The 23,887-nt window shown below is 42.9% G+C and overlaps 1 protein-coding gene across 4 annotated transcripts in view; it reads left to right on the forward strand.

Moving 5' to 3' along the window:
* The window catches only part of DPF3 (double PHD fingers 3), a 170,233-nt gene extending 147,566 nt beyond the window's left edge, over positions 1-22,667 (forward strand). For all 4 annotated transcript variants that reach the window (XM_062630852.1, XM_062630855.1, XM_062630854.1 and 1 more), the window contains 3 exons: positions 11,459-11,571; positions 12,889-12,970; positions 14,020-22,667. In XM_062630852.1, the coding sequence (XP_062486836.1) occupies positions 11,459-11,571; positions 12,889-12,970; positions 14,020-14,090 (266 nt within the window). In that variant the 3' untranslated portion in view covers positions 14,091-22,667. The remainder of the gene's footprint in view (positions 1-11,458; positions 11,572-12,888; positions 12,971-14,019) is intronic.
* Positions 22,668-23,887: the final 1,220 nt, after the last annotated feature.

The following is a 23,887-nucleotide window of genomic DNA, read 5'->3' on the forward strand; positions in this document are numbered from 1 at the left end:
GCCTTCTTTTCTTGGAGCAGATTAGAGATGTTAAATAATGATGGAGAGAGTTTTGTCAAGTGTTGCTGAAGACTTAGCTTGTTAATTTGGATTTCTTTCATTAGCCAACAGCCATTAACTTCTTCATATAATGATTTCAGGAGTCAGTATTGAGGCCAGCTCTCTAAGGTGAGAGGAAGTCATTGGATGGAAAATAGTTGAAAGCTGTGCTGTAAATAAAGAGGTAGTTTTATTTTAGTGTCACATAGCCAGTTAGACATAGCTTTCATGTTCATGTAGTATGGTGGAGTTTACATGGGGTGGTTTTAAGCCTATGTTTGAGAAATCAGTTCTCCACTACTGGTACAAATGATAGTTGCTTCACATCAATGCTCTGCTGGGAGTGACTTGAGTGTGTTATACAACGCCAAGTCTTTCCAGCTCTTCCCTCAGGCTCAACAACTTGATTTATGGTGCAGTGGATCCTGCAGCTGGATCTTGGCTCAGAAGTCTCATCCATTCTGGGGTATCTGGGCTTGGGCTTTATAAAGGTTAGGTCTTTCCCCAACAACTGTGTCTCTGAATGTATCCATCAGCCTGGAGGCTTAAGAGAGTTTCTAACGATTCACAAACTCTCTCTAAATTGAATTCATATTTCTATTGTACTTTTCAGACATCCATATGGTCCAGAGCTAGATATTCCTTCACCTGGAAAAAAGAACCTTCTGTGGGTTAGGGAGTTTCATTTCCCTTGCCAGGACAGGTCAGCCTCTTCATTAATTTGCTCTCCAAGACCTCTCCTCATTTCCCAGATACGAGATTTTACATCTGCAGCCATTAGATTCCTCTGTGACTGTTTACATATCTACATGTCTGGCATTATGTGAAGAAGAATCAGTCCCCATAAGGCTCAGTGCAGCCATCATTGAGAATTGCCAAACATCTCATGGGTGATGGGATCCCACCTAACAGCAAACATTGCAGGTGATGAATGCCCTCAACAGTTGTTAGAGGTGAGAGAACTTCGAATGCCCAGAACCTGGTCAGACCAGCCTGGAGGGGAGGACTTTCCAAACTCTGCCATTAACAGACCCACCGAGCAACACTCCCACTAACCAGCGTAGCAGCCACCTAAGAGCAGGGTCAGAAGACTACAGTTCCCTGTAGTACTGTGGAAGATCATTTTCTGGCATTAAATATGATAATATTCTACTTTTGTATAGGTTCTGTTAAGCAATTCCTCTGGTGCTGAAAAATAGAAGGACTAGCAAACTGTTCAATGAGGGATGTTGTCCATTGCTGGGGAACTAGTTAATTTCTTGTTTCATCTGATGTGATGTCTGGCAGCTATGAAGTATTGATTATGTAGGTTAAAGCATCCAAATTAATAAGGCTACTCACTTATTACAGGTTAAAGAATAGCCTGCACTTTGACTTGGCTAATCTTAGCTGAAAGTTCTGGTGAGCTCTGGGAAACTAGATCACAGATTTAAATCTGGTGTTTTTCCAGTGAAAAACAAACAAAAAAATCCTACTGTTACGGTGTCTCTGGCAGCATTTTGTTGGACAGTTACTCAGAAAGGCTGTTCAAATAACTGAACTGAAAAATACCATGGTGAGGAGAAAAGATCTGGGTTTGATTTGAAACAAAACACATTCTCTTTTTCTCAATGAAATGACCCTTTCTTACCGCCAAGTGTGTGCAGGCTTGAATGAAACATTTAATCTGTGAGTATTTCTTCCTTCTTTTAAAAACAATTCCATCAAGCTCACTTCTGAAGCAAGGTATTTCTCCAAACTGAAATTCCAACTTCTTGTTTGTGAAACACTGGCACAAAATGTCTTAACTCTTGCTGAAAATCAGTTTCTCCCAGAAAGCCACCTCCTAACCCTTTCTCCCTTCCTGCTTGTTTTTAACTGAATATTTCATTCAAATTCACTCCTTCACTCAGATGCTTAGATCACCCTGAAATTGCATTTTTTTACAGAGTAAACTGAGCCATTTCACTCCTCCCTATGGAGCTTGTGCTGATGCTCTGCAGAGTGCAGTTATGGCTCTTACTTCCCTCTAGATATTGATGTTGCTGCGACTTTGATGGAGAAGTGAAAACTGGCTGCCTTATTGATGAAATCTCGATTGGCAGTTAGAAGTTCCAAACCAAACAAGGAGTTTAACTAATGGAGAAGGGAAAAAAATCGGTAGATGATGGGATTTTTCCAGCTTCTGGCACTGTATTACAAACAATGGAGAGTGTGCATGGAGAACACTGCCCATTCGGCAGCTGAAAAGGGTTTTTTTTTAAATCAATGAGGGACTGAAGTAACTTGCTCCAAATTGTTTTTGTTTGTGTTTAGTTGAGTGAGGCACTTCTACTTATGTCTGAATATACAATCACATTAGCAACAGTGTAAATTATGCTTGTGTGGGAAATTCAGACCCCTTGCATTTACAGCATGTCCGCATCGGTTATCAACCATTTACCCATCATGCGCTGAATATCTTTATCTCAGTGACATGTGCTTACCTCATGTAACAGCAATGAGGTCACTGCCTATGCAATGGCATTGTGTCTTCTGCATAGTTCAGTTTATTTAGTATTAAAATGATGACATTTAAATAATTTCTCTGGAGTTTGACATTTGATTTGAAACTGATGGTACCTTGCTGGCAGGGAATTAGTCTAGAGTCATTCCTTAATCTTTCTAGAAAGTAAGTTTGTCCAAAGAAAGATTTGTAATACTCTCTCATTTTTCACTTTCCTGTCCCCTAATTCATCAGCATAACCCCAGCCTACCCTGTTTTCAATTACTTTTATGGTGGCTGTTTCTTGGCTAGTGGGTGAAAACAGCTCTGAAGTTCTCCCTGAAGCCCTCAGTGCTTGAGGAGGACCGCAGTGGTGGTTGTCTTGATGCTCACTGAACTGACTGGGTGAACATGGCCTGGTTTTAGTGAAGAGGTGTCCATGTCATGAAGCATTGCCTCCATCACGCTCTCCCATGTAATCCCAATGGAGAAGCCCTGGTCGGAGTGCCCTGGGGAAACAACAGTGCTGTCGCCAGCTTGGGTTAGATGTGAAAACGCTGGAGCTGGTCTTTTTGATCACTACCTTGATAACATGGGTATGCTGGGCAGCACTGGGTGTCCCTGCAGGCATGCTGCTGTCTGTCCGGCTATGTTAGTAGGGCTGTTTAACACTAGGGAAGGGCCAGGTATGTGGACAGCAGCCATGGATTCAAGCAGATAGTAGAGTTGTTCAGATTAAAGGGAAGGGAGGAAGGACAGAACTGGAATCTTGGTTTATAGGGGCTTTTAACAAGGGTAATGCTCCCATGGAAAGCTATACAGGCTGCCATTTCCCCAGCATTTTAAATACCACCCCCCTCCTCTCATTAAACCTGGGATTTTGGCTCTCCCAGGGGGGAGGAGATGTTCTAAATGGGCTGCCAGGGAGGTGGATTTAATGCACTAGGAAGAACTGGCTTCACCAAGTTAAAAAGCAAAACAAAACCCAATCCTACATTCCTATTTTTAGTGTTTATGACCAAGTATTTTTGCTTGGTTGCTCGTTTTGAAAGGGTTTAGTGAGCCTGCCAGTTGATTGAAAGCTCTGTGGTGTGTGAGCTGGCCTCGCTGGGGAGCCTGCAGTGCATAGCGACGAGGTCGGAGCTGCGCTGGGGTTTTTTTTCCACTGCAGTTTGTTGAAGGGTAACAAAAGTGTCCCCCGGGCAAAGGGGATGTTGGCTTTCCAGGTTGTGGTGATTCATCTTGTCTGGATAAGCAGTCTTCCTCCCACTGCCGCATTTTCATCTCTCCCTCACCCCTACTTCACTGTTCAACCAAATGCGAAACCTGCCCTGCACTGCATGGATGGAATTGCTTGGGGGGGTTTTACAGAGCTGACCCCTGTGAGGGGTACCCGATGGGCAGCATTAGCATTCGGTGTCCGTCCTGGCCAGTTCCTGCTCTATAAATGGGTTTATTCTCGTTATTAGGATCTATGTCCCCGGCATATGGAGTCTGTGTGGTGCCTGCAGGCAGGTTTCCTTCCTGTTGGTGTTGGTAAGCAGCCCAAGTGCCTCCTGGCAATTAGCAGATCGTTACCCATAATGCTGTGCACAGGGATGCAGCCTGGTGGGTATTCTGGAGGTCACTCTGACCTAATTCACCCCCAGGAATTGTACAGTGCTGGCATGGCTCGCCAGTGCATTAACAAGCTGATGCTTCAGTAAGAGGTCATTTGAGTGCTTCCACAGTATTTTTCTTAGGCAAGAAATAGCCATTTTGTCTAGCGGCCAACAGCAGCTAACAGGGGCTGGTCTGGAAGAGGAGGGAGCAGAGTTCTGTCTGGTTTTGAGATGGGACATCGTGGGCATGCGACATTTCCTTGGATTTAAAGCTGTGGGTCATTTCTGATCCCCCAGGCTGCACATGTGCAGAGCTCAGCTTGTCACCTTTGCACTCTCACAGCATCTTTGCAGTGAACTGAGTGGCATGTGTCAGGCATGTGCCTGAATCCCCACTGCTCAGCCTCAGAAGGGGAGGACAGAGGAGCAGGACTATGCCCCAGACCTGCCCTAGCCTAAATGTGTGGGAGATACGAAATAGGGGTGCCAGTATCAGCTTGTCCCAGATAGGTTTGGAGGGGTAGGTGTGCCTGGGCAGAGAGGGACTCCCACAAAAGAGCGGTCATCCCACAGGCCTTCTCCCTCTGACAAACCTGAGCCCAGCATCACCAACCCAAATCAGGGTGCTCTCCCAGAGCGGTGATTTGTATGTGCCAAAGTTAGCTGTCAGCAGTTTTTAGAGGCTTTTAAAATCTGTAACTTCTGTTTTCCATTTCTCCCTGTAAAGGTATGTGTGGCTGGACTCCGCATGCTGAGGAAGGGGGGCTGTGCCGGGAAAGGCACACACAACCCCATTGCAGTAAAACTTTTAAAACATTTCTCAAGTAGTTTTCCTGTAAGACTAGTGGTGTCTGCTACGAAGGGAACGGTGTGTGGGGAGGGAGTGATTTGACTGACAAACCGTTAGGCTGCCCAGAATTACCTGCTCCTGGCTTCTCTCTTTGCATGCTCTGGAGGTCACCCCTGAATCCCACCCGGCTCCTCCCACCACCCTGTGCCAGACGGAGTTACTCTGCCTTGTCTGCAGCTAATCCCTCTGGGTGCACACGAGTCTGTGTGTGCACATATCCTTCATTTTGTTTATGCACGTGAGCAGCCTTTGAGCCAAGCTTTGGTTTTGATGTGCCCTCTGTAGCCCTCACTCTTTGTCCTAGCTGGTGCTTTTGATGCTTAAAAACATTTCAGAGGAAATTATGCAGCATTGTAGAGTCAAAGCTGTGACCCAGTTGAGCTGGTGGGCAGACTTTCCTCAGGCAACAAGATTTTCCAGGGAGTGCCTCGAGATGAAGGGTATTTTGGTAGGAGCTCACTCCCCTTCCGTGCCCTTTGGTGTTTGCATGTCTGAATCAACAGAGAGTGTCATCTTCCACACAGCACCATTTTATAGCTTCCTTCAGATCTTTTGCTGTTGATTGCTTTCAAACACAGATCTGTCCTGCCTTCAGTTCCCATTGACTCCAATTACACCTGCCTAACTGCAACTGGGACTGAACCACTATCTTTTGGACCGGTGTTATATTTGTCCCTTGAGTAATGAGCTGCAGCAGACTCTTTTCTATTGGTGCCGAATATTTGAGCAATTGCTTGTGATTTATGTCTCTTTTTCCACTGGAACTGGCACTACTGAGGAGCAAACCAGCAACTCCAGAGTGCAGCTGGCTGCCAGACCCGGATGCTAATGCAGTAGGGCATCTCTTCCCTTTCTGTGGACCCGGTTTAAGCTCTGTCCATGCTGGCCAGAATGACTATAGGGCCAGAAAATGAAATAATAGGAACTATAAGCTCTTCTACAGCTGAATGGTTTCAGAGGTCCATCAATTATTAAAAGTGCTAATTCTTCAACAATTACTGGCACATTGTGGCATATGAGATTGGAGGAAGCTGGTCTCTGACCAAATCAGACTAACCAGCTTGTTCACCGAGGCTCCCAAGTCCTTTCAGACTCACTTCTGTAGCAGAGTTGGTGGTGCTGGAACACAGTGCCTTGGACACTGAGAAAAACATCCAAGTTTTCTTATTCTTTAAGGTCCTTTCCAACCCAAACCATACTATGATTCAATGATTTTCATCAGGATATAGAAAATTGCACTGGTATTATTTCTTTTCCTTCTCTTCTGTCTAGTAGCAGTAAAACCCAATGGTGCCTATGAGTGAGACTTCCTTCTTTGCTTGTTTTTCTTAAGAAGCTGGGTTCAGCAGGGCTCTGTGCCAAAGGGGGTGAGACAAGAGCTCTTCACCTGCAGCTTCTCACCCTTACCCTTTCCCTGGCCTTAAGAAAAGCTGTTGATAATTCTATAATGAAATACGCCTGCTTTCCCTGTTACCACAGAGGTATTTGGCAGGTGGTGACTTGGATCCTAACCCCACAAACACTTTTGAAGGCTTCTGTTTATGAGTATCTCCATTTGAGTGGGCAGGCATATATCCCTGCATTGTAACACCTTAACGCTGCAAGGTGGGAAGGGCCAGGAAAATGCCAAGAGCTCCCCATCCTCATGCCTTAGTAATGTTTGGTCTTTTCCTGAGAGTTGCAGCTGCTCAAGCCCTGGGATTATGGCAGAGCCAAGCCTTTTGGTGTGCTTGGATGGTTTCCATTTTAAGGGCCCTTTCTAACCCGTATATTGTATACATATCTATAAGCATGCCTTTGTAGACAGACAAATGAGGGCTAAACTTTTATACCATAACCATAAAATCATATCCTACATTAGAACCGCAAGTTACTTTTCCCTTATTTTGTGCTAATAATGCTAATAATTTTGTCCAATGATGACAGTGGTCCTTATTCAATCTTAGCAGGAGGAAATTTTACAGCTTCTTTGCATGTAAAGCTTCCATTATTTGGATGAGGTTCTTGTGACATAGGTCATTTTATCTGTAATATGTGTTTATAGTTTTTTAAAACCTGAATAGTTTATGGAATAAATTCTGATGTGACATAGCCAGGAGCCCTGTGGGTTTTCATTATGCTATTGATTAAAAAGCCCAACACTATACAGTGAAGACAGGGGAAAGAATTGGAAAGTGAGTAAAAATTCCTTTTACTCTGTGTAAATAATTTCACATTTGTTTTAAAAAAGGAGTCTTTGCTTATTTTTTTTTCCTCAAGATAATCTCTGCCTTTGTTTGAAAAAGGTTATTGATTGGATTGTTAACTTAAATAGTCTGTGGCGGGTGTGACAGAGCACATGGCTGCAATTAATCTTGCGATGCAGAATCCATTATTGAAAAAGCACTAATGAGCCATTCTAAGGCCTTCACTGGTCACAGAGCGCCTGGGAGCAGCAGATTGCTCCTGCCCTATAATGTCAGTTTTGGTCTTTAGTGTTATACAGCTGGTGTAAGCAGAAGAGATTTTTAGATAGGTTTTCCTTTTAGGGTATTTATGTTAAAATTCCCCTTACCATCAGTCTGCCGTTGCAGTGGGTGTGGGAGACAAGAGTGTGTTTGCCCCCCACTCCCCTGACCAGATGTCTGGTGGACATAGTGTACAATTAAAGCCAGTGGCATGTGAAAAATGGATGTCACTATAAAATATGGTCTCAGTTGCAGGGTTCAGATCCAGAGGAGAGTTTTGACAGATATGAGGGAGCTTTCAGACCTGATCTATACTTTAAAATACTGCTTTAAGACAAAGGGATGAGCTGTTGGAAACCTTCTTACTGCAAGTTTTATTGTCTATGTTGTTTATAGCTATTGCAGCAGAGCAAAAGTTTAGGTAGAGAATAGTTACGGTAGATTAGAAACTGTCGATGTTAACATATCACCTTCTCCTTCAACAGAATTGCTGCTGGGGTGTATTTTAGAGGTCTGTCTATTGACTTCGGTGACACCATAAATATGTGTTACTTATTCTCCCTGCTAGAGCTGCTGAGCTGATACAGATGTGTGAGAGTGATCCAGGGTTTGCCAGGGCTGAGCCACTAGCTGAATTATTAACTGAGTTCCAGCTGCAGGCTCTTTGCTGCACGCCTTTGCCATAGCAAATGCTGTTTATCACAAAATGAGCAAAATAAGACTGTTTCTTCATCCTGACCACATTAAGTGATGCCATTAAGCCAGAAAGACTTTCAGGTCTGTGGCTCATATAGTACCACAGTGTCTATAACTTGAACCACATTTTGGACTGTTCTTTGTGTAAAACAAAATTGTTTGTGAGCTGAACTTTAAAAAGAAAAGCAATTTTCAATCTACCTGCCATACACAGCTACAGGGTTTTGTTTTCAGGTACTCTGCTAGAAAGGGAATGCCAAGAAGTGCTGTGATATGGAGCAGGGATGATGTTCACTGACACTGCGCCAGGGAGTCTTGGACGTGTGAATTTTCTCATTGACCATGAAAAGCACTGGCTTTTGAACCAAAGTAGCAGGAAAATAGAGAGATTGTGAAGAAGGAGAGCTGAGAGGGCAGGAAAAAGAATTTCAGTGTTTTGTTTATCTATTGACATGCTTACTGGACGCTACAGTGGCCTCATCACGCTGCTGGCATAAGTAAAAATAGTCTTTCCAGCAACGTTAGGTTGGGGTCATGGTACCACAAGGCACGCTGTTTTATGTGAAAGAGGATCTGACTTAGAGGCTCAAGGAAGACATGTCCACAAGATATTTTTTTTCCCTTAGACATGCTGTAAGCCCTGGGCTAACAGAGAGCGATCTGCAGCCATGCAGATATGGCTGTAGGCATTTGTTGGACTCTTTTGTAGTCACAGAACCCAATGGACTGAACAAATTGATATATTTCTGCAAAATATTTCTACACTGCTACTGAAAAGAAGCCACCATGGCCCTTACTCCACTATTAATATTTCCTAAGCAAAACTCAGCTCACAAGAACCAGTTGCTTTTAGGTTTGTGGTGGATTTGGTTCTTAAGAAGGGCCCTGTAAGATAGGATGGATCACTCAAAGGATGAGGCACCATCAATACGAGATGCAGCACAGAAAATCTGCAGAGGTGTTTTGGGGGCAAATGAGGAATGAGACAGTCAAGACTGATAGCTGGAAGAGAGCAGGAATGGCTGTGGTGGGACAGAGATAAAGTAGTGAACAGAACCTGACCTTCATGTCATTTGAGAAAGGGAGTCTTTAGCTGGAGTCTCTGCAATGAGCAATGTGTGTACACAGACAAGTGAGCACGTGAATTCGTATATGCATTTAGCTGTGATTTATTTCTGCAAGTTTGATTCCATTCTTTCTGTTTCTTTTCAAATGTGACTGAAGCTATTTAACTGTCTGATTAACTCACCTCCCTGTATGAGTTGCTTTCTGTGATATATTCCAGCACTGTACAACTTTTCTGGAAGCTGACACTCTGCTGTTGGGATGAATTCCTCCCTGATGTGTAGTGTGGCACATTTGTTCTATTTACTGGTGTTGGAATGAGGTTCTGCACTTGCTGTAAATCAGATCTGGAGGAACATTTCAGTGTCATGTCAGGTTCTGCTTGTTTGGTAGTATTAGAAATTATATGAGGTCTTTTCAGCAGGAAAAGGTATCATGTCACATCTACTTCTGCACAGTTGCAGTTTCAAGGACCCCAGAACTTTAGATTGAACTTGGTCCACTGTACATCTCAGTAAAATCTGACTCTTGTTTTGTGCTGACATTTCAAGGGCTCCAAAACCCATATGAGCTCATCAGTACTGTCAAAACATTTATTTGTTCAAAGGCTTAAGAGTGATATGAGCAATGTCACTGATCCCTCCTCCCTTAAATATCTCCTTCATTTTCTATTCTATTTTGATAACAACTTAGGTACACACATTTCCTTGTTGGACAGGCTTAGTTTTCGTATCATAACCATGCGAATATAACCAGAGAACAAAAATCATTACAGCATTTGGTAGTATCATGGGCACATAAAGGAAATAGATTCCTTACAGTATTATTGCCCCACCCAGCAATTCTCAGGAATTTTGTTTGCTTCACTATCTAGAAAATAGAGACGCTTCTTGTAGGGTGGTAATGACTGATGTGACGACACAGCAAAACACCACTGATAAATCTAGTAATGAAGATAGCACTTCTGTGCCCACATCTACAGTTAGCAGTGCCTTATTTCCTTATTGGAGAAGGAGCCTTTCGTTCTCTCTTAAAAGCATACTTAGGCTGGCAGAAGTGGAAAGCTTGTTTTCCTACCTGCTGGCTGCATTCTAAGAACAGCACGTCAGCAGCAGGGGAAAAAGCCCTGCGCACGTGATGGTGCAAGTTTCTAGCAGTAGCATGCAGTAGTGTTGGGTGTGTGTACCAGTAGTTCTAGTTTTTGTGTAGATGAGCAACTGGTTATCCCTGCCCCGTGCCCCTCAGCCCTGACTATCCGCAGTGTTAATGCTTAATGCGTGTCAGAGAGGGATGCTAAATACAGGGCTTTCCAAGAAGGCAAGCGGTAGCTTATTGTGGGTGATTTAGGGACTGCCCCAGTCTGATAGGGGTGGTTTGGGAGTACAGTGCTTTATTTCAGTGGTGTGTTTTTCTTGTTTTGTTTTGCAGAAGGAACACTGCTCCTACCTTTGGTTTGTTTGTTTGCTTGTATTTTCCCCTCCAGAAAGCCCATTGCTGACCCTGCTACTGTGATACTGCTGTTTTGCAAAGCTGGAGTCGACACGCATGTAGGGGCGGGGGTTGTAACTCTGGCAATTTGTCCTTCCCGATTAGATGTGACTGTTCTGCTAGCTTTCCCTTCTTTATTCTTTTCATTTAGTTCATTGTGGGAGTTGGCTTGGGTTTTTTCCTTTCGGTTTCTTGTTTTGATCCTGGAAAGTTAGCTGTGCAATTTGGTTTCTTCTGTGCCAATCAACTTTAGTGGCAGAGCTCTTAAAAAAATTAAAAGCTTGTCCCTCCATTCTGTCTTGCTTCTTCTCTGTATGCTACTGCTTCCATTTGAGCAAAGTTTACAGAATTGCTTGCTCCACCTATTTGGAAGGGAAGCTCTGAAATGGAGAATAACCTCATTTCCACCAGGTCCTTCAGCCCGGTTGAAGCGCTAATGAAACTGTAGTCCAATTTCTATTAAGATGGATGGGCTGTTTCTGAAATTTGGTTTGTGTCTGATTTCATCCCTTCTTTTGTTTTCTTTCCCAGAAAAGCCCACAAAAAACCAAACCCAAAGCCAAACCATTTTTAAGAGCTCTGAATAAAACTGCTTTGCCAATGGGGAATGAGTGGGGATGACTCTGATTTTCTCTTGTGCCCGGCAGCGAAAGGGTTAATGCCTGCTTTCCTCTTCAGTATCTGTTAGTTGCAGCCCATGTTGTGATCAGTCCACGTCCATGTATGTTTTGTTCCCAAATTTAATACCAGTTAATGAACAAGCTATAAGTGAGCCCTAACAATGACAGTTGTTTCCAATCTTCCTCAGGACACCCGACCTGCCTGCAGTTCACCACAAACATGACTGAGGCTGTTAAAACCTATCAGTGGCAGTGCATTGAGTGCAAATCCTGCAGCCTTTGTGGGACCTCTGAGAATGATGTGAGTTCATTTACCTTTTCATGCAAATAAACATCACTGCAAAATACTGTCACACCTGCCCTTGAGGAGCATGTAGCAATGGTGTGGGTCATAGCTTTATTGCTGCTTCCATACATCTCCAAGGAAGAGCTACTGCTGAGAGTAGAGATGGGCTTCGCCCCAGTGCCCCTGTTCTTCTGAAATTATCACTGGTATCATACAGGACCACTTAAGATGGTGGTACTTGTTGTTTGTATGCTTGCCCAGTAGAAGCAGAAGTTAGCTGGAGCCCACAAACATGTGTTGCGAGGAGCTGCCAGAGAGTAGTATTTTCAATATAGTTTTCAGGAGCAGATGTGATGGGTGATAACCTGAGAGATGGCAGGTGTGTTTCTTCTGTCCCTGATTTTGCTTACTTTCTTGGCATGACTTTGTAGTCTTAATTACAAGACTTGGGAAACATGAAAGCATTTGAACTGGGATGGTGAGGCTTCTCTCTAGACACTTAATCACCTATCCCAGTGATTTCCAAATTGTGTTCCAGATCCTGCAGCTGGACAGTGTCCTCTCTGTAGGGTTTTCAGTTAAAATCTAATCCTAAGGGTCCTTGGCAGTCTGTGAGAAACTTGGAGAATTGTCAGTTGCTGGGCAATTTTGGAGGTGATTAGCTAACATTCCATTCCCTATAGCAGAACAAACTTGAAGCCTGGGATTTTGTTTTGCTTTAGCAATAAATAAGGAAATCTGAAAACAGGGATCTGTTCTGTGTTAGGAACCTTGGGATACTTCAGAGCAGCCTTTTTCCCACCAGATATATGAAAGGCTGCAGACCCCACGGTGGGATTTCCATCTGTTTCACAGAGCATTTACTTAGTTTAGTTTTGGAGAACTGGCTAAGTCCAGGCTTTTGATGAGGAAGGTTTTCTCTGAAGGGATGAGATCCAGCATGAGGTCACATTGGAGCCCAGTAAAGCCTGTCCTCTTCTCTCAGTACAGCATATCCCCAGCTTAACAGCTGTTACTCCTGCATCATGAAGCCACCTTGGAGAGGAATTCCTCCACCCCCCATAGAGATTTTTCCGCTAGACACTGAAATGCCTTTGTGATGAGAAGGGCTCTCTGCAGCCTCTCAGGAATATGATGCAAAGAGGTGATGCCTATAGCCTTTTACATTCTCAGTATTAGTCTCTATGTTGCAGCTTTGTGTTCCTGGCTAGGAACTGCTAGGTACTATGTTTTTATGTTTTCATCTTGGCAAGAGACTAATTTACACCATTTTCTCTCTTCTCCCCTCCTTCTCTCCATTTCCCTACTGTCTTCCCAACAACCCTGCCTCAGGACCAGCTGCTCTTCTGTGATGACTGTGACCGTGGCTATCACATGTATTGCTTGAATCCACCAGTCTTTGAGCCCCCAGAAGGTAACATATGTTAGAGTCTGCTTTGAAAGTCCTTATGGAAAAGGGAGGAATTTCAGAAAGGTGGAAAGGCTGTGCAGGATTAAGAAGGCTGTAGCAAAGCAGAAGCAGATGGCTTTGGAAATAAAATGAATAGACATGGACGTCTAGTGCGATCTGAGATGTCTTGTTCAATCTTACCTGGTCTCTACCTCCTCTTCCAGGACACGGGCCTTTTGCAGGTCATGGGTACCTGTGGATGTCCCACTTGGCACTGGACACCTCAATTTAGACAACTGAACTGAGCTTCTCTGAATTGTGACTTTGGACTTCCTAAGAAGTCAAAGTCCCAGAGAGAAACCCCCATACAGGAGGGTCCTCTCTGGAATAGCTGAGTCTGTTGTCATCAGGAGCCTGGATTAAGAGGAATGACCTTCCTTGTTCTTTGGTCTGTCTGTGCCTCACAAGGGTGAGAGTTTTACTGTCTGTATTACATTCAGTATGTAGTTATGTCCTCTGCAGGGTATTGAATGTGACTATACTACAAACGGTTGTAGTTTGTCCCTTGGTTGTGGAGCAGAGGAACTACTCCCTTGCCGTTATTGATTCTCTGACTAAAATCTGCAGAGAGCAGTAGAATTGGAGAAGGAGACATGTGAGTGTGAATGACTGCAGTTTACATGAGGGGCGAGACAAGAATAATTACAGATCAATCATGCATTCAGGAGCTAAATGTTTGTAACTCTGATAAAGGCAAAGCTAAATCAGGAGGAGAAAACTTTGAAATGAAACTAATAATTAGCTAAAGGTTTCTGTTTGACTGGGAAGTGGTGTATTGAAAGTATGAAAATATAAAACACGTAGTGGCAAAGGACACCCCAGCTATGTTGTAACTTGGGTAACTTGGGTATAAAGCCTACACACACAATACCAAGGGCGGCAGAGCCTGCTTCAGAAAAATACAGGCAATTCCAATGTAAGGAATACTTGTTATCTCATTCAGGCAGATCTTGACATAAACTCAGTGCCTAGATTTGATGTCATTCCTACCAGAAGGATTTCTTCATTTGCAGGGAGCTGGAGTTGTCATTTGTGCCGGGAGCTGCTCAGAGAGAGAGCATCAGCTTTCGGCTTCCAGGCCTGAGGAGCTCCAGCAGTCAAGAAACACTTTGCTCCTGGTGTTGCCATACCAGCACAAATTTCCCATCCAGAGCACAAAGACACAACCCACATCAAAATGAATGGACACTTATATACAGGAAGAGGTATCTGTGGTATTCACTGTCATTAATGCCATACCTCCTGGGCTCTACTAGAAGGATCATGTACTTTCTCGATGCTCCGGATGAAATCTCTTCACTGCTATGCATGGTTGCTGCTTCCTGTTATGGGCTCACATGCATTTTACAAAGGGGAGGGCTGTTATATCCACAGAGTCGTCAATTTTGTGTGGCCTTGTGCTTTCTGTTTAGTCTTTTTTTCAAGGAAGTAGTAAGATACCTCCCAAGGAATTATTGGTGAGTACTTTGGCTGGGAGCAGCACCAGTTGTTTCTCTTCACACACTTGACTGGAAATCTCTTTACTCTGTATTTGTAGGGGTGCTTTGAGAGCTGCGTTAGTTCAATACTTCCCAGGTCATGAACAACATATTGCCACTGAAAGAAGCCCTGATCAAAAATTTTTGGGGTTACACTTTTTCCCTTGGATCAAATGCTTTGATTTGGCAGATCTTCATAAATCTGGTTTTAGTATCTCTGAAGGAAGAACAGTACCGGTATGTACACACACAAATGCTTAGGAAATCCCACTGCCTTTGGTTTTTCAGTGTATTCAGGCACCCTGCCCCACTCCAGTGCCAGCATACAGTCCAGAGTCTTCATTTAATTTTGTACAGAAAGTTGTGAATGGTCGTGTATGCAACCGACTTGCTGTTTAGCTCAGAAAACTGAACAAAACAAAACCAGCATCTTAAGTTGAACATAGAAAGTAAACCTGTCAGTTTTCTGAGCAAAGTAAGCTGCAAAAAGCAAAAACTTTGGCTTATGATCAAATGAAGCACTTTTAGTAATTTTTTTTGAAATTTCTAAACTAAAATGTTCCACAACTTAAAGTTGCATTTTATTCCAGGAATTGCTTTATCAAGACTTCCAACATTTCCAGACTTAACTGTTCTTTAGTGAAGTAATTATCAAGATCTATCTGAATTTTCAAAAAATTTTGCCCCCAAATTCTCCACCAAACTGCATTTTTGGCGAATGTGATAATTTGTCAAAAAGCTTTCCCCAGCTCTAAAGTAGGGAATAATTTACTGAACCTAATAAGAAAAGAAAAATTTCAAATTTATTTTAACATTTAAATAGAAAGAATTGTATTTTATTTATGCAAACCTCTACATGTGAAATGAAGAAACATTAAGCAAGAGCATCAGTTGAAAAAATATTAGTTCAGTTGAGTCTCTTTGAATACAGATATCACTAGGAGGACAAGTGAGTACATTAAAGAATTTCTACCAGATACATTTTAAGGTTAAAAACCTGCAACTCCTTGAACTGCCAAGTAGCCCAGAATGACCATTTTCTTGGGCATGATGTATATTAATTTCTATGCATAGATTTAAGTGGGTTTATAATATACATTTATGAGAGTCTCAAGCAGCATGTGACTCAGGTTGCTTGTACAAGTAGGTAAGGACACTGAAGATTATATTTGGCATATTCATACTAATTGAAACTTTTCCACAAAATTAAATGTTCCCGAACACTTGAAAGAACGTTGTTAAAGAATATCGGTGAGCTAATTTTTCTTCCTTCTCTTGCTAATTACACATAGTTAGAATGAGTTATACTGACCTAATGCACTTTCCCTCATTATTTAGGTAGTTTCTTCACCTTTTGCTAGAATTGACAGTGTCAGCTGCTGGATTCTCCCATGTACTCTCACAGCCTCTTCTCAGGCAGCAGAAGTATTTTAACCTGTTAGAAAGAAGATTTAGGAAGTATTTATCCTGGTTGTACTGGACCAAGTCTCTCCTGGGTTAGGTGCACTGGCTACCTAGGGAATTCATTCAGTACCTTAGGCTTTTCATGTGATGACCCCTCAGATGAGCCAAGAGTGCCAAGAGTACAAGGAAATTTGAGCATCAGCTGTGGGGAGCATAAAGTGGGAGCTCATGGACCTGTGTTAGGTCTCTGGTACCTGCTGGGACAAAACTCTAGAAAAAATGTAAAATGAAGCGTTTTCTTCCTAGTCTGCATCTACCCTGATCCTGCGAAGCACCTGGAGGCCACAGCTCATCCACATGAGCGTTTGCACCCATCTTTTGGTGTGGTCAAACCCTGCTGACTGGGCACTTTGGGACCATTGCAGGGTTTAGGCTCAAACAAAGTCCTGTTGCTGCTGTGACCAGGACCACAAGTATGTATTCTCCAGAGAAGCCACTGAGCTCTTTCATGGGTAGTGCATAGTTTGGCTAGAGGGACTGGAGCTGAGAAGTGTGTGTGCTGGAGGAAAGTTTTATGGTGGTGCTGGTGGTGGGAACAGCAGAGGTGGGTTGGTGTTTGGGCTGGTGCTCAGCTACCAAGGCCTGCTGGGCTTAGGGATCTCCATCATAAAAACGGCCATTGCCTCCCAGTTTCCTGGTATTTGCATTGACCCTGGGAGAGGAGTGGGACAATGTCTGCTCTATCAAAAGGAGAGTGAAATACATATGGTTTAGGCCTTTGTTTTACACAGACAGTGGGCAGTTCATCATGTAAGTCTCAGATATCCCTGTTTCTGGGACTGGCTGGTGCAGAAAATCAGTGCTCTCCATCCCTGTGACAGACATTGCTAAATGAGCTGTGCTTGGCACACACCTGTTTCCTGCTTTGTAGTTTTGATCCACATTGCTGGCTGTTTTCTCTTCCCACAAGCATTCTGCAGTGAACAGTGTCTTTCAGTTTGGAAATATTCCTTTGTGGCCTTGCTGAAGTTTCACCACTAATGAGGTATGATGGCAGGAAAGACTGCTAGATCTTCAATGGCAAAATATTATTTGCCATTTGAGATCAGTGTCATAGGGTACTTACCTGCAGTGGTCTGTCTGCATTTCATCTTTCCAGCTTTGTGCTGTGTTGCTGTGCAGCCAAGCAGCTCGAGGTAGCTTTGGCAGCAGATAAGATGCAAGCTCTCCCATGCTGAGAACTTCTTCCAGCTACAGTCTCCCTTCTTCACTAGCTCGATCTAAGATAAGGGGCTATGATGGATCTCTCAGTGATGTTTTTATCATGCATTCAGAGCCATATGTCTTGGCACACTTCAGAAATATTAATTGATCCACCAAGCAAACAATGCTGTAACTGCTTTACTGAGATGTGGAGAGGTTGTGGTACAGCCTTGGAGGTGAGGAAGAGGAGTTCAGAAATTCTGATAATTGACTCCCTGTCATGTGGTACCCTTTGGGGACAGTGTTCCTGCATGACTGCTGGGATGAATAACTTGGGTGGCACCATCCATGGTCAGGCAGATCTTGAGACCACTCATAACGGTGATCTGTTCTGGGCAGTAAACAATGTGAGGACACTGGCTCTGTCTGTTTCTGTCTCTCTTGCTATGGCAGGACATGCAGGTTTGTTGGCAGTCTCTGATGTGATCGAGCTCTGGCGTATTTCAGAACTCTTGTGTAGGCAAGGCAAGCAGTATTTTAGCACAAATCAGGGCAACTACCATGGGAGATGGTAGATCCTGCATCTCTTGAAGTCTCTGAATCAAGAATGGGTGGCTTCCCTGAAGACATATTTTAATTAAATTCAATTTTATTTAATCACATGAATGTCTGACTGAAAAAAGTCTGGTGTTATAGAGGAAGTCAGGCTGGATGATGTAATTGTTCTTCCTGTCCTTATTATAAAAACAGATGTTTACTGTGGCAGAGGATGTATTTAAATACAAGCTGTGTCTGCATAACGGCCTTAAAGTACATTAGTCAAACATACTGATGTAATTCTTCTAATTTTTAACCTCTTTTGGGTAACCTAAAAAAGGTCAGTTAAAGAAAATCAGCCTTATAAAGAAAATCAGCCTTATAGATGCAGTTAATTTTGTATTACATTGTTCATGTGTATGATAGCAGCTACATTAGTGTTAGCTACCTCAGAACTTGATAATTATGACTATATTGTGTGAAAACATGGCTTGATTCTGGCTCTCCCTCCATAACATTTGTGTTCTGTGTTGCCCAGTTTTCTGCCCCATGGTGGGAAAACTGGCTGGGGAGGGAAGCTGCTGCAGTGGCAGCCTCAGAAACCAGGGCAGTATTTTCAATATGGTAGTCAAGAGTAGATGTGATGGGTGATAACCTGAGAGATGGCAGGAGTGTTTCTTCTGTCCCTGATTTTGCTTACTTTCTTGGCATGACTTTGTAGTCTGAATTACAACACTTGGGAAGCATGAATATTTAGACTTTGATGGTGAGACTTCTCTCTAGACACCTGATCACCTATCCCAACAATTTTCAGACTGTGTTCCAGATCCTGCAGCTGGACAGTATCCTCTGTGCAGGGTTTTCAGTTAAATCTGATGCTAAGGGTGGAGAAATAAAAAAGGGGTTCATCCACGTCATGCCACTGAGGAGGTGAGCTCATGTTACTTAACCATCACAGAGCCTCAGGTCTAGCTTGGAAAAGGCAATCTATTTAAGGAACATGAGATGGGTTCCATTCTGCCTCCAAACTGTATTTCCATAGAGATGTCTTTGAGTTTACAGCATTTCTATAAACATACCTTAGGTCAGTCCTTGCACTAGGAAAGCTACCATTAAGTGTGTTCTTCTGAAGCAAACGTTGCTGTAGATAACTTTGAAATAATAATTTCTCAGCTTTCTGTAAAAGGGGCTTAGTAAATTCTGCCCCAAAGGAGGACTTGCACACTGTGCAGTGTTATGGGGCTGTTGCACGTTCTTCACGCCTACAGCATGTGTTTTGACACTGGTCATTTGGGAAGTGAGGAGTGGATAGGGTTAGAGAGTTATATTAATTAAGCTTGTCACTGTTGGAGGGATAATGTGTGTTGTGCACAAGGAAATTCCAGGTAGAGCTGGGCATGATTTTTCTGTGTGGAATTACTAATTTCAAAAAATGTGCTTTTGAGAGAACCACGATTATTCACTTATTCAAGTTCAATCTGGCAAATTATTTCATACAAAACAATAGAGAATATCAGAAAAGTTGAAAATGATTGTTTCAATCTTTCTAGAATGAATCACTTCAATATTTGAATTTCACAGTTAATTTAACTTCAAAATAAATAAATACTTCTCATTTGACACAAAACTTTTAATGTGGGGCTCAAAAGTATTTCAGGTCTATCTGAATTGAAATTTTCCAAATGTTCTTATTTATTGTCATATCCACCACTGTGTATCTGGTTAATTCAGTTCCACCATGTCAAGAAATTTCACTACAGAAAACTCTACAGTATCTACTTAAAAGGAAAGAAAGCAAGCTATGGAGGAATAGGGATCTTTAACACGATGCAACTGGTTCATCCAAAAATAAAAGATAGTAATTAAAATTGAGAGAAAAAAGTAATTTTGAATGCTAGGAGCACTTTCTTAGAGTGAGACATCTTGGTTGATCTTACTTGTTTGTCTGTCTATCTAATCAGCTGGAAATGCCAACTGTTAGTCTATAAAACTGTCTTTCAGAGCGGAAGGGGGAAATGCTTTATGTTTTCCCAATACATCAAAAAAAATGGACAAAGCACAGAAGACTGTATTGAGAAAAATTTGGCACCAGTCTGGGAGGGCAGAAAATGCAGTTCTTATAGAGGAGATGATTAGAAGATGGATTGTCTTGTCAATTTTGTTATGGGAGACTGCAGGTTGGACAGGAGGTGATCTTCACCTGAGATTTTAGCAGTCAACCAGATCTATGAGAGAGCTGCTTGAGTCACTATCCCTGGAGGTATTTAAAAGACATATAGATGTGGTGCTTAGGGACATGGTTTAGTTGTGGACATGGCAGTGCCAGGTGAACAGTTGAACTCAATGATCTTAAAGATCTTTTCAAGCCTGAACGATTCTCTGGTTCTATATATTTTATGGAAATAAGTTGTGTGGAGAAGAGCAGGCAGACAGGACAAGAAAGCTCTCTTCTCTAGCCAGTTTTAGGTTTATGATCTTAGCATATCTCAGTTTTTGTAAAGCACTTAGAGCCCACTAACTGCATGCAAGCAGAGTGCTTCCATTTACTACAGCGATGCAGAGCCAGGCTGTGGCAGGGCAAGCAGAGCCAACCCTCCCATGCTGCTCCTCACACCATTTATTCCTGCCCTGGGAGGTGGGAGCAGGTGACAAGCCAGGAGTTAGATGCTGAAGGTCCAAGACCCTGTGGAGGAAATGAAAAGTTCTAGTTACTATGGCTGTGCTTCTCTTCTGGTCAAAGAGGGCAGGAGTGGGGACTGGCAGGCAGCCAGATCCATCTGCAATGGTGATTTAATTACTAACAACGACCTCCAGCCCTGGCAGTAGTTAAATGCCTTTTGAGGGCAGGCACCAAACCTGGTCTGGTTTACATAAGATAAACTCAGTTTTGCTGGAGGGAAAGGGAGAGGAGGGGGTGTCTCTGGTCTGAAGGGAACTGATTTATAAGTGCAGCTTCCCAGCCCGCTTCCAGTCACATTCCATGGCAGTGCAGGCTCCAGCAGCCTCCTCTCTGCCAGTGCTGCTGCCATTGAGCAGGGCCAGAACACCAAGTCCCTGCTCCTTAGTTTTTGCAGAGAGAGAACTGGCGCTGTCCCAGCTCTATCCCCTGAGGTGCTGGCTGGGTCTCACTGCACTGCAGACAAGGACAGGAGTGACCGATGCTGCCAGCCAGTGTTGGAGGCCCCTGGGGGACAGTGGTTCTCTTGAAGGATGTGCAAGTACAATTCATCTGTCCTGATGGCTGAGTCTTAGCATGGGGCAGAGGAGAGCTGTTACTCTCTTGCCTCTCCAGCTGCACTGCTGGGGTGTTTGCTGAGTGCCACCACCACTGTGCATCGAGACACTTAACCAGGGAAGGGAGGAGAGAAAGGTAAACAACAGCAATTACTTCTGGGGGACACAAGGGGTTTTAGGGCTTACCCTCATATTGCAGAAATGTCAGTGAGAATGCCAGGCATTTTACAGCCTGGAAGTCAAGCCAATAGCTTATTAATGTTTGGTCTGTGTTTCTGCCATGCTGGATGAATATGTAAAGTATTATTCTAGTGTTCACCTCTGCAATTAAAATACACGCTCTTGCTGCTGTTTTGAAATGAGGGAACCACTATTTCCAGATCAGCTTACCTCCCTTTGCTTGCATGAAGTTAACAATAAAACACTTCATAGGTAAAAGTTGCTGATTTTTCAGGTATTGATATTTTCCTTCAGACTGCCATCAGTCTAGTCATCCGATTCAGTTCACTGTAACAAACCATAGGTTTGACCTCCACAGTGACTTAGGAAATGTTCCCTCTCTCCCCACTTTTCAGAAGACAAGGAAAGAGAAGGTCAGGTTTTATTCTTTGTATTCTGAAAGAGTGATAAAGAATGACAAGTCCATTTCATGTTCATCTCCTTTCCATGTCTTGAATGATTGAATTTGTTGGCTGGAAGAGTTCTCCTTTTTGTAGCAGTCTGAAGCGTCTTTTCTAGCATGTTTCACCTGGGCATGAGATACCACAGCCTGGAGTTTTGTCTCTTTGAGTAGGACTTTTCCTACTGTTGCCATATAAGACCTTGAAACTGGTAAGTCACATCAAGGAGCCATGTGCCTACAGACCTGAAAATCAAGATAAGGATTTCCCTTAGGTTTCTCAAGATTTTCTGCCTGGAAGGCCAAACCCCCCACTGCCCATGAACTCTGCTGGAGCATAGACCCAGACATCTGTTGCTGCTGGATTCAGGACTGCATTTTTATGTCTGCTATGCATGGCCAGTGCAAACTGCCAACAACATTAAAAGGGAAGTATCTGCTGAAAATAGAAGGATGAGACATGAATATTATGCCTAATGTGCTCTTCCTTTGTAGCTCTCCTAGGAGTAGTACACACGAGGTGTGCCTCTACATCCTTTTGGGAAAGCTATAGTACATGAGGGAATTCCAAGTGTCCTCTCCTTTAAACTTCATGACAGAATATCCATTCTCATCTTTTTTTCTTCTTTTACAACACACTCTTGGATTTCACGGACACTGTGTACCACAGCTGATTGGAAGGGTCTAGAACAATTTGGAAAAATAGAGAGGTCCAAACCGAACCATCAGCTTTTATCTCCCGCTTAGATGTGTTCAGCAAACCCTTGATCATTGCAGGAAATCAAACTCCTGGTCTGACTTAATCCCAGCTCAGCACTAGGGTCACACAACAGTTCATACAGACTCTTTTGTAGTCATAAAATGTTCTTTAAAAATGCAGGGAGAAATGTTTCCTCTTTACCTTTTTGGCTTTCCAATTTTTGTGCTACAGCAGAGATCGACAGTCCTCCTGTTTATTCTGACTTTCTTCCAGCAGCTCAGCTGGGTCAGAAGTGATGGTGACAGGTGGGGGAACAATTAATTTTATTGAGTTGCAGATGTAAAAAGAGGCTCAAGAGCGTTCAAGTAAATTGCCATTTGTGTTAGTCAGATCTCCTAAGAACCAGAAGTTTGTGTACATGTTAAGTCACTGCTTCACTTTTTCTTATGCTATTTCAGACTGAGTGTACCATTGGTATACACATGCTTTTTTTCACTGGACACGGTTGAAAGAAAACCATCAACAACAAAAATTGGGAAGGGGTGGGGTGGAGAAGTTGAGGAGAGAAGATAGATACTTTACTTGACTTTCGGATGTTGTCCCCATTATTCAAAATGGGAATAGATGGAGGATAAATCTGTGACTGCTAGTGGACCACTTGGATAAAAACTGTGGCATCATCAGCTTCTAAGGGCACTTTTAAAATTCTCAAGTAATGATCCCAAAATAGTGACATTCCCATAAATACATTGGTATTGAATTTTAATTAGAAGGAAACCTAGATAGGTATATAAATATATATGTATTTGTGTATCATATTAATTTTATTTACTGTAAATATTGGTCACCTAGCAGGAGTAGATCTAGTGTCCTATAATAAGTGTTATTCGCCTTGATTGAGAAGGAGGAGGAGGGAGACAATCTTATTTGTTTTGCAGAGGTATGTCAGCATTCTAACAATGTAAGGCAAAACATTATCCTTTGCAACTCAACCTTAATTCTATTTGGAGCATGATTTATCAGCACATGAAAGAACACCAGTACTTTAAAAGATAGGTCAGATTCTCAGCTGCCGTCAATCAACAGCAGCTCCTCCACTCTCAATTCTTCCACTGACTTGAAGCCAAGAGGTTGGCTTGGGGTCTTAAAAAGGCCCACTCCAAGTGGTCTTGGACTTCACTCTTCATTAAAAGATGTATGCTGCTTAATAGTTAAGCACACCCAACACATGTAAGAAAACAGCTATTTCTGAACTGTTCTGGTTCAGCCTGGTTCTGGTGATGCTCTCTCACAGGCTCCAAAGTGAAAAATCTCAGAAAAGACAATGATGGAGCAGTCAGCAACCTGGGCAAATTTCTAACTCCATGGAGTTTGGACTTGATTAATCAGTTTTCAGTGTATTGCCTTTTGATTTTCTGTAAACCACCCTTTACTGCCATATCAGGAAACCGGACAGCAGTGCATGATTTTCATCTCTGTATCAGACCTTCCTTCACTCAGCTGTAACCTCCCCTCTCTTACCTATTTCTAATCTGTTCTAGTCTTTTTGATCTCTCTCTCTCCTTATGGGGAGATCTTTTCCAGCTTCTATCATTTTTAGCATCTGTCCCTGAAGTCAGTTCTCTCCAGCATCATTTGTTCTAAAACAGGCTGAAGGGATAGTTTGCATGACCAGGATTTGTGATAGGTTTGCTGAGTGATGCTTA

This window comes from Pezoporus occidentalis, unplaced genomic scaffold (assembly GCF_034315485.1).
Source record: "Pezoporus occidentalis ecotype Australia unplaced genomic scaffold, CSIRO_AGI_Poc_V1 ctg36, whole genome shotgun sequence".
NCBI classification, from domain to species: Eukaryota; Metazoa; Chordata; class Aves; order Psittaciformes; family Psittacidae; genus Pezoporus; species Pezoporus occidentalis.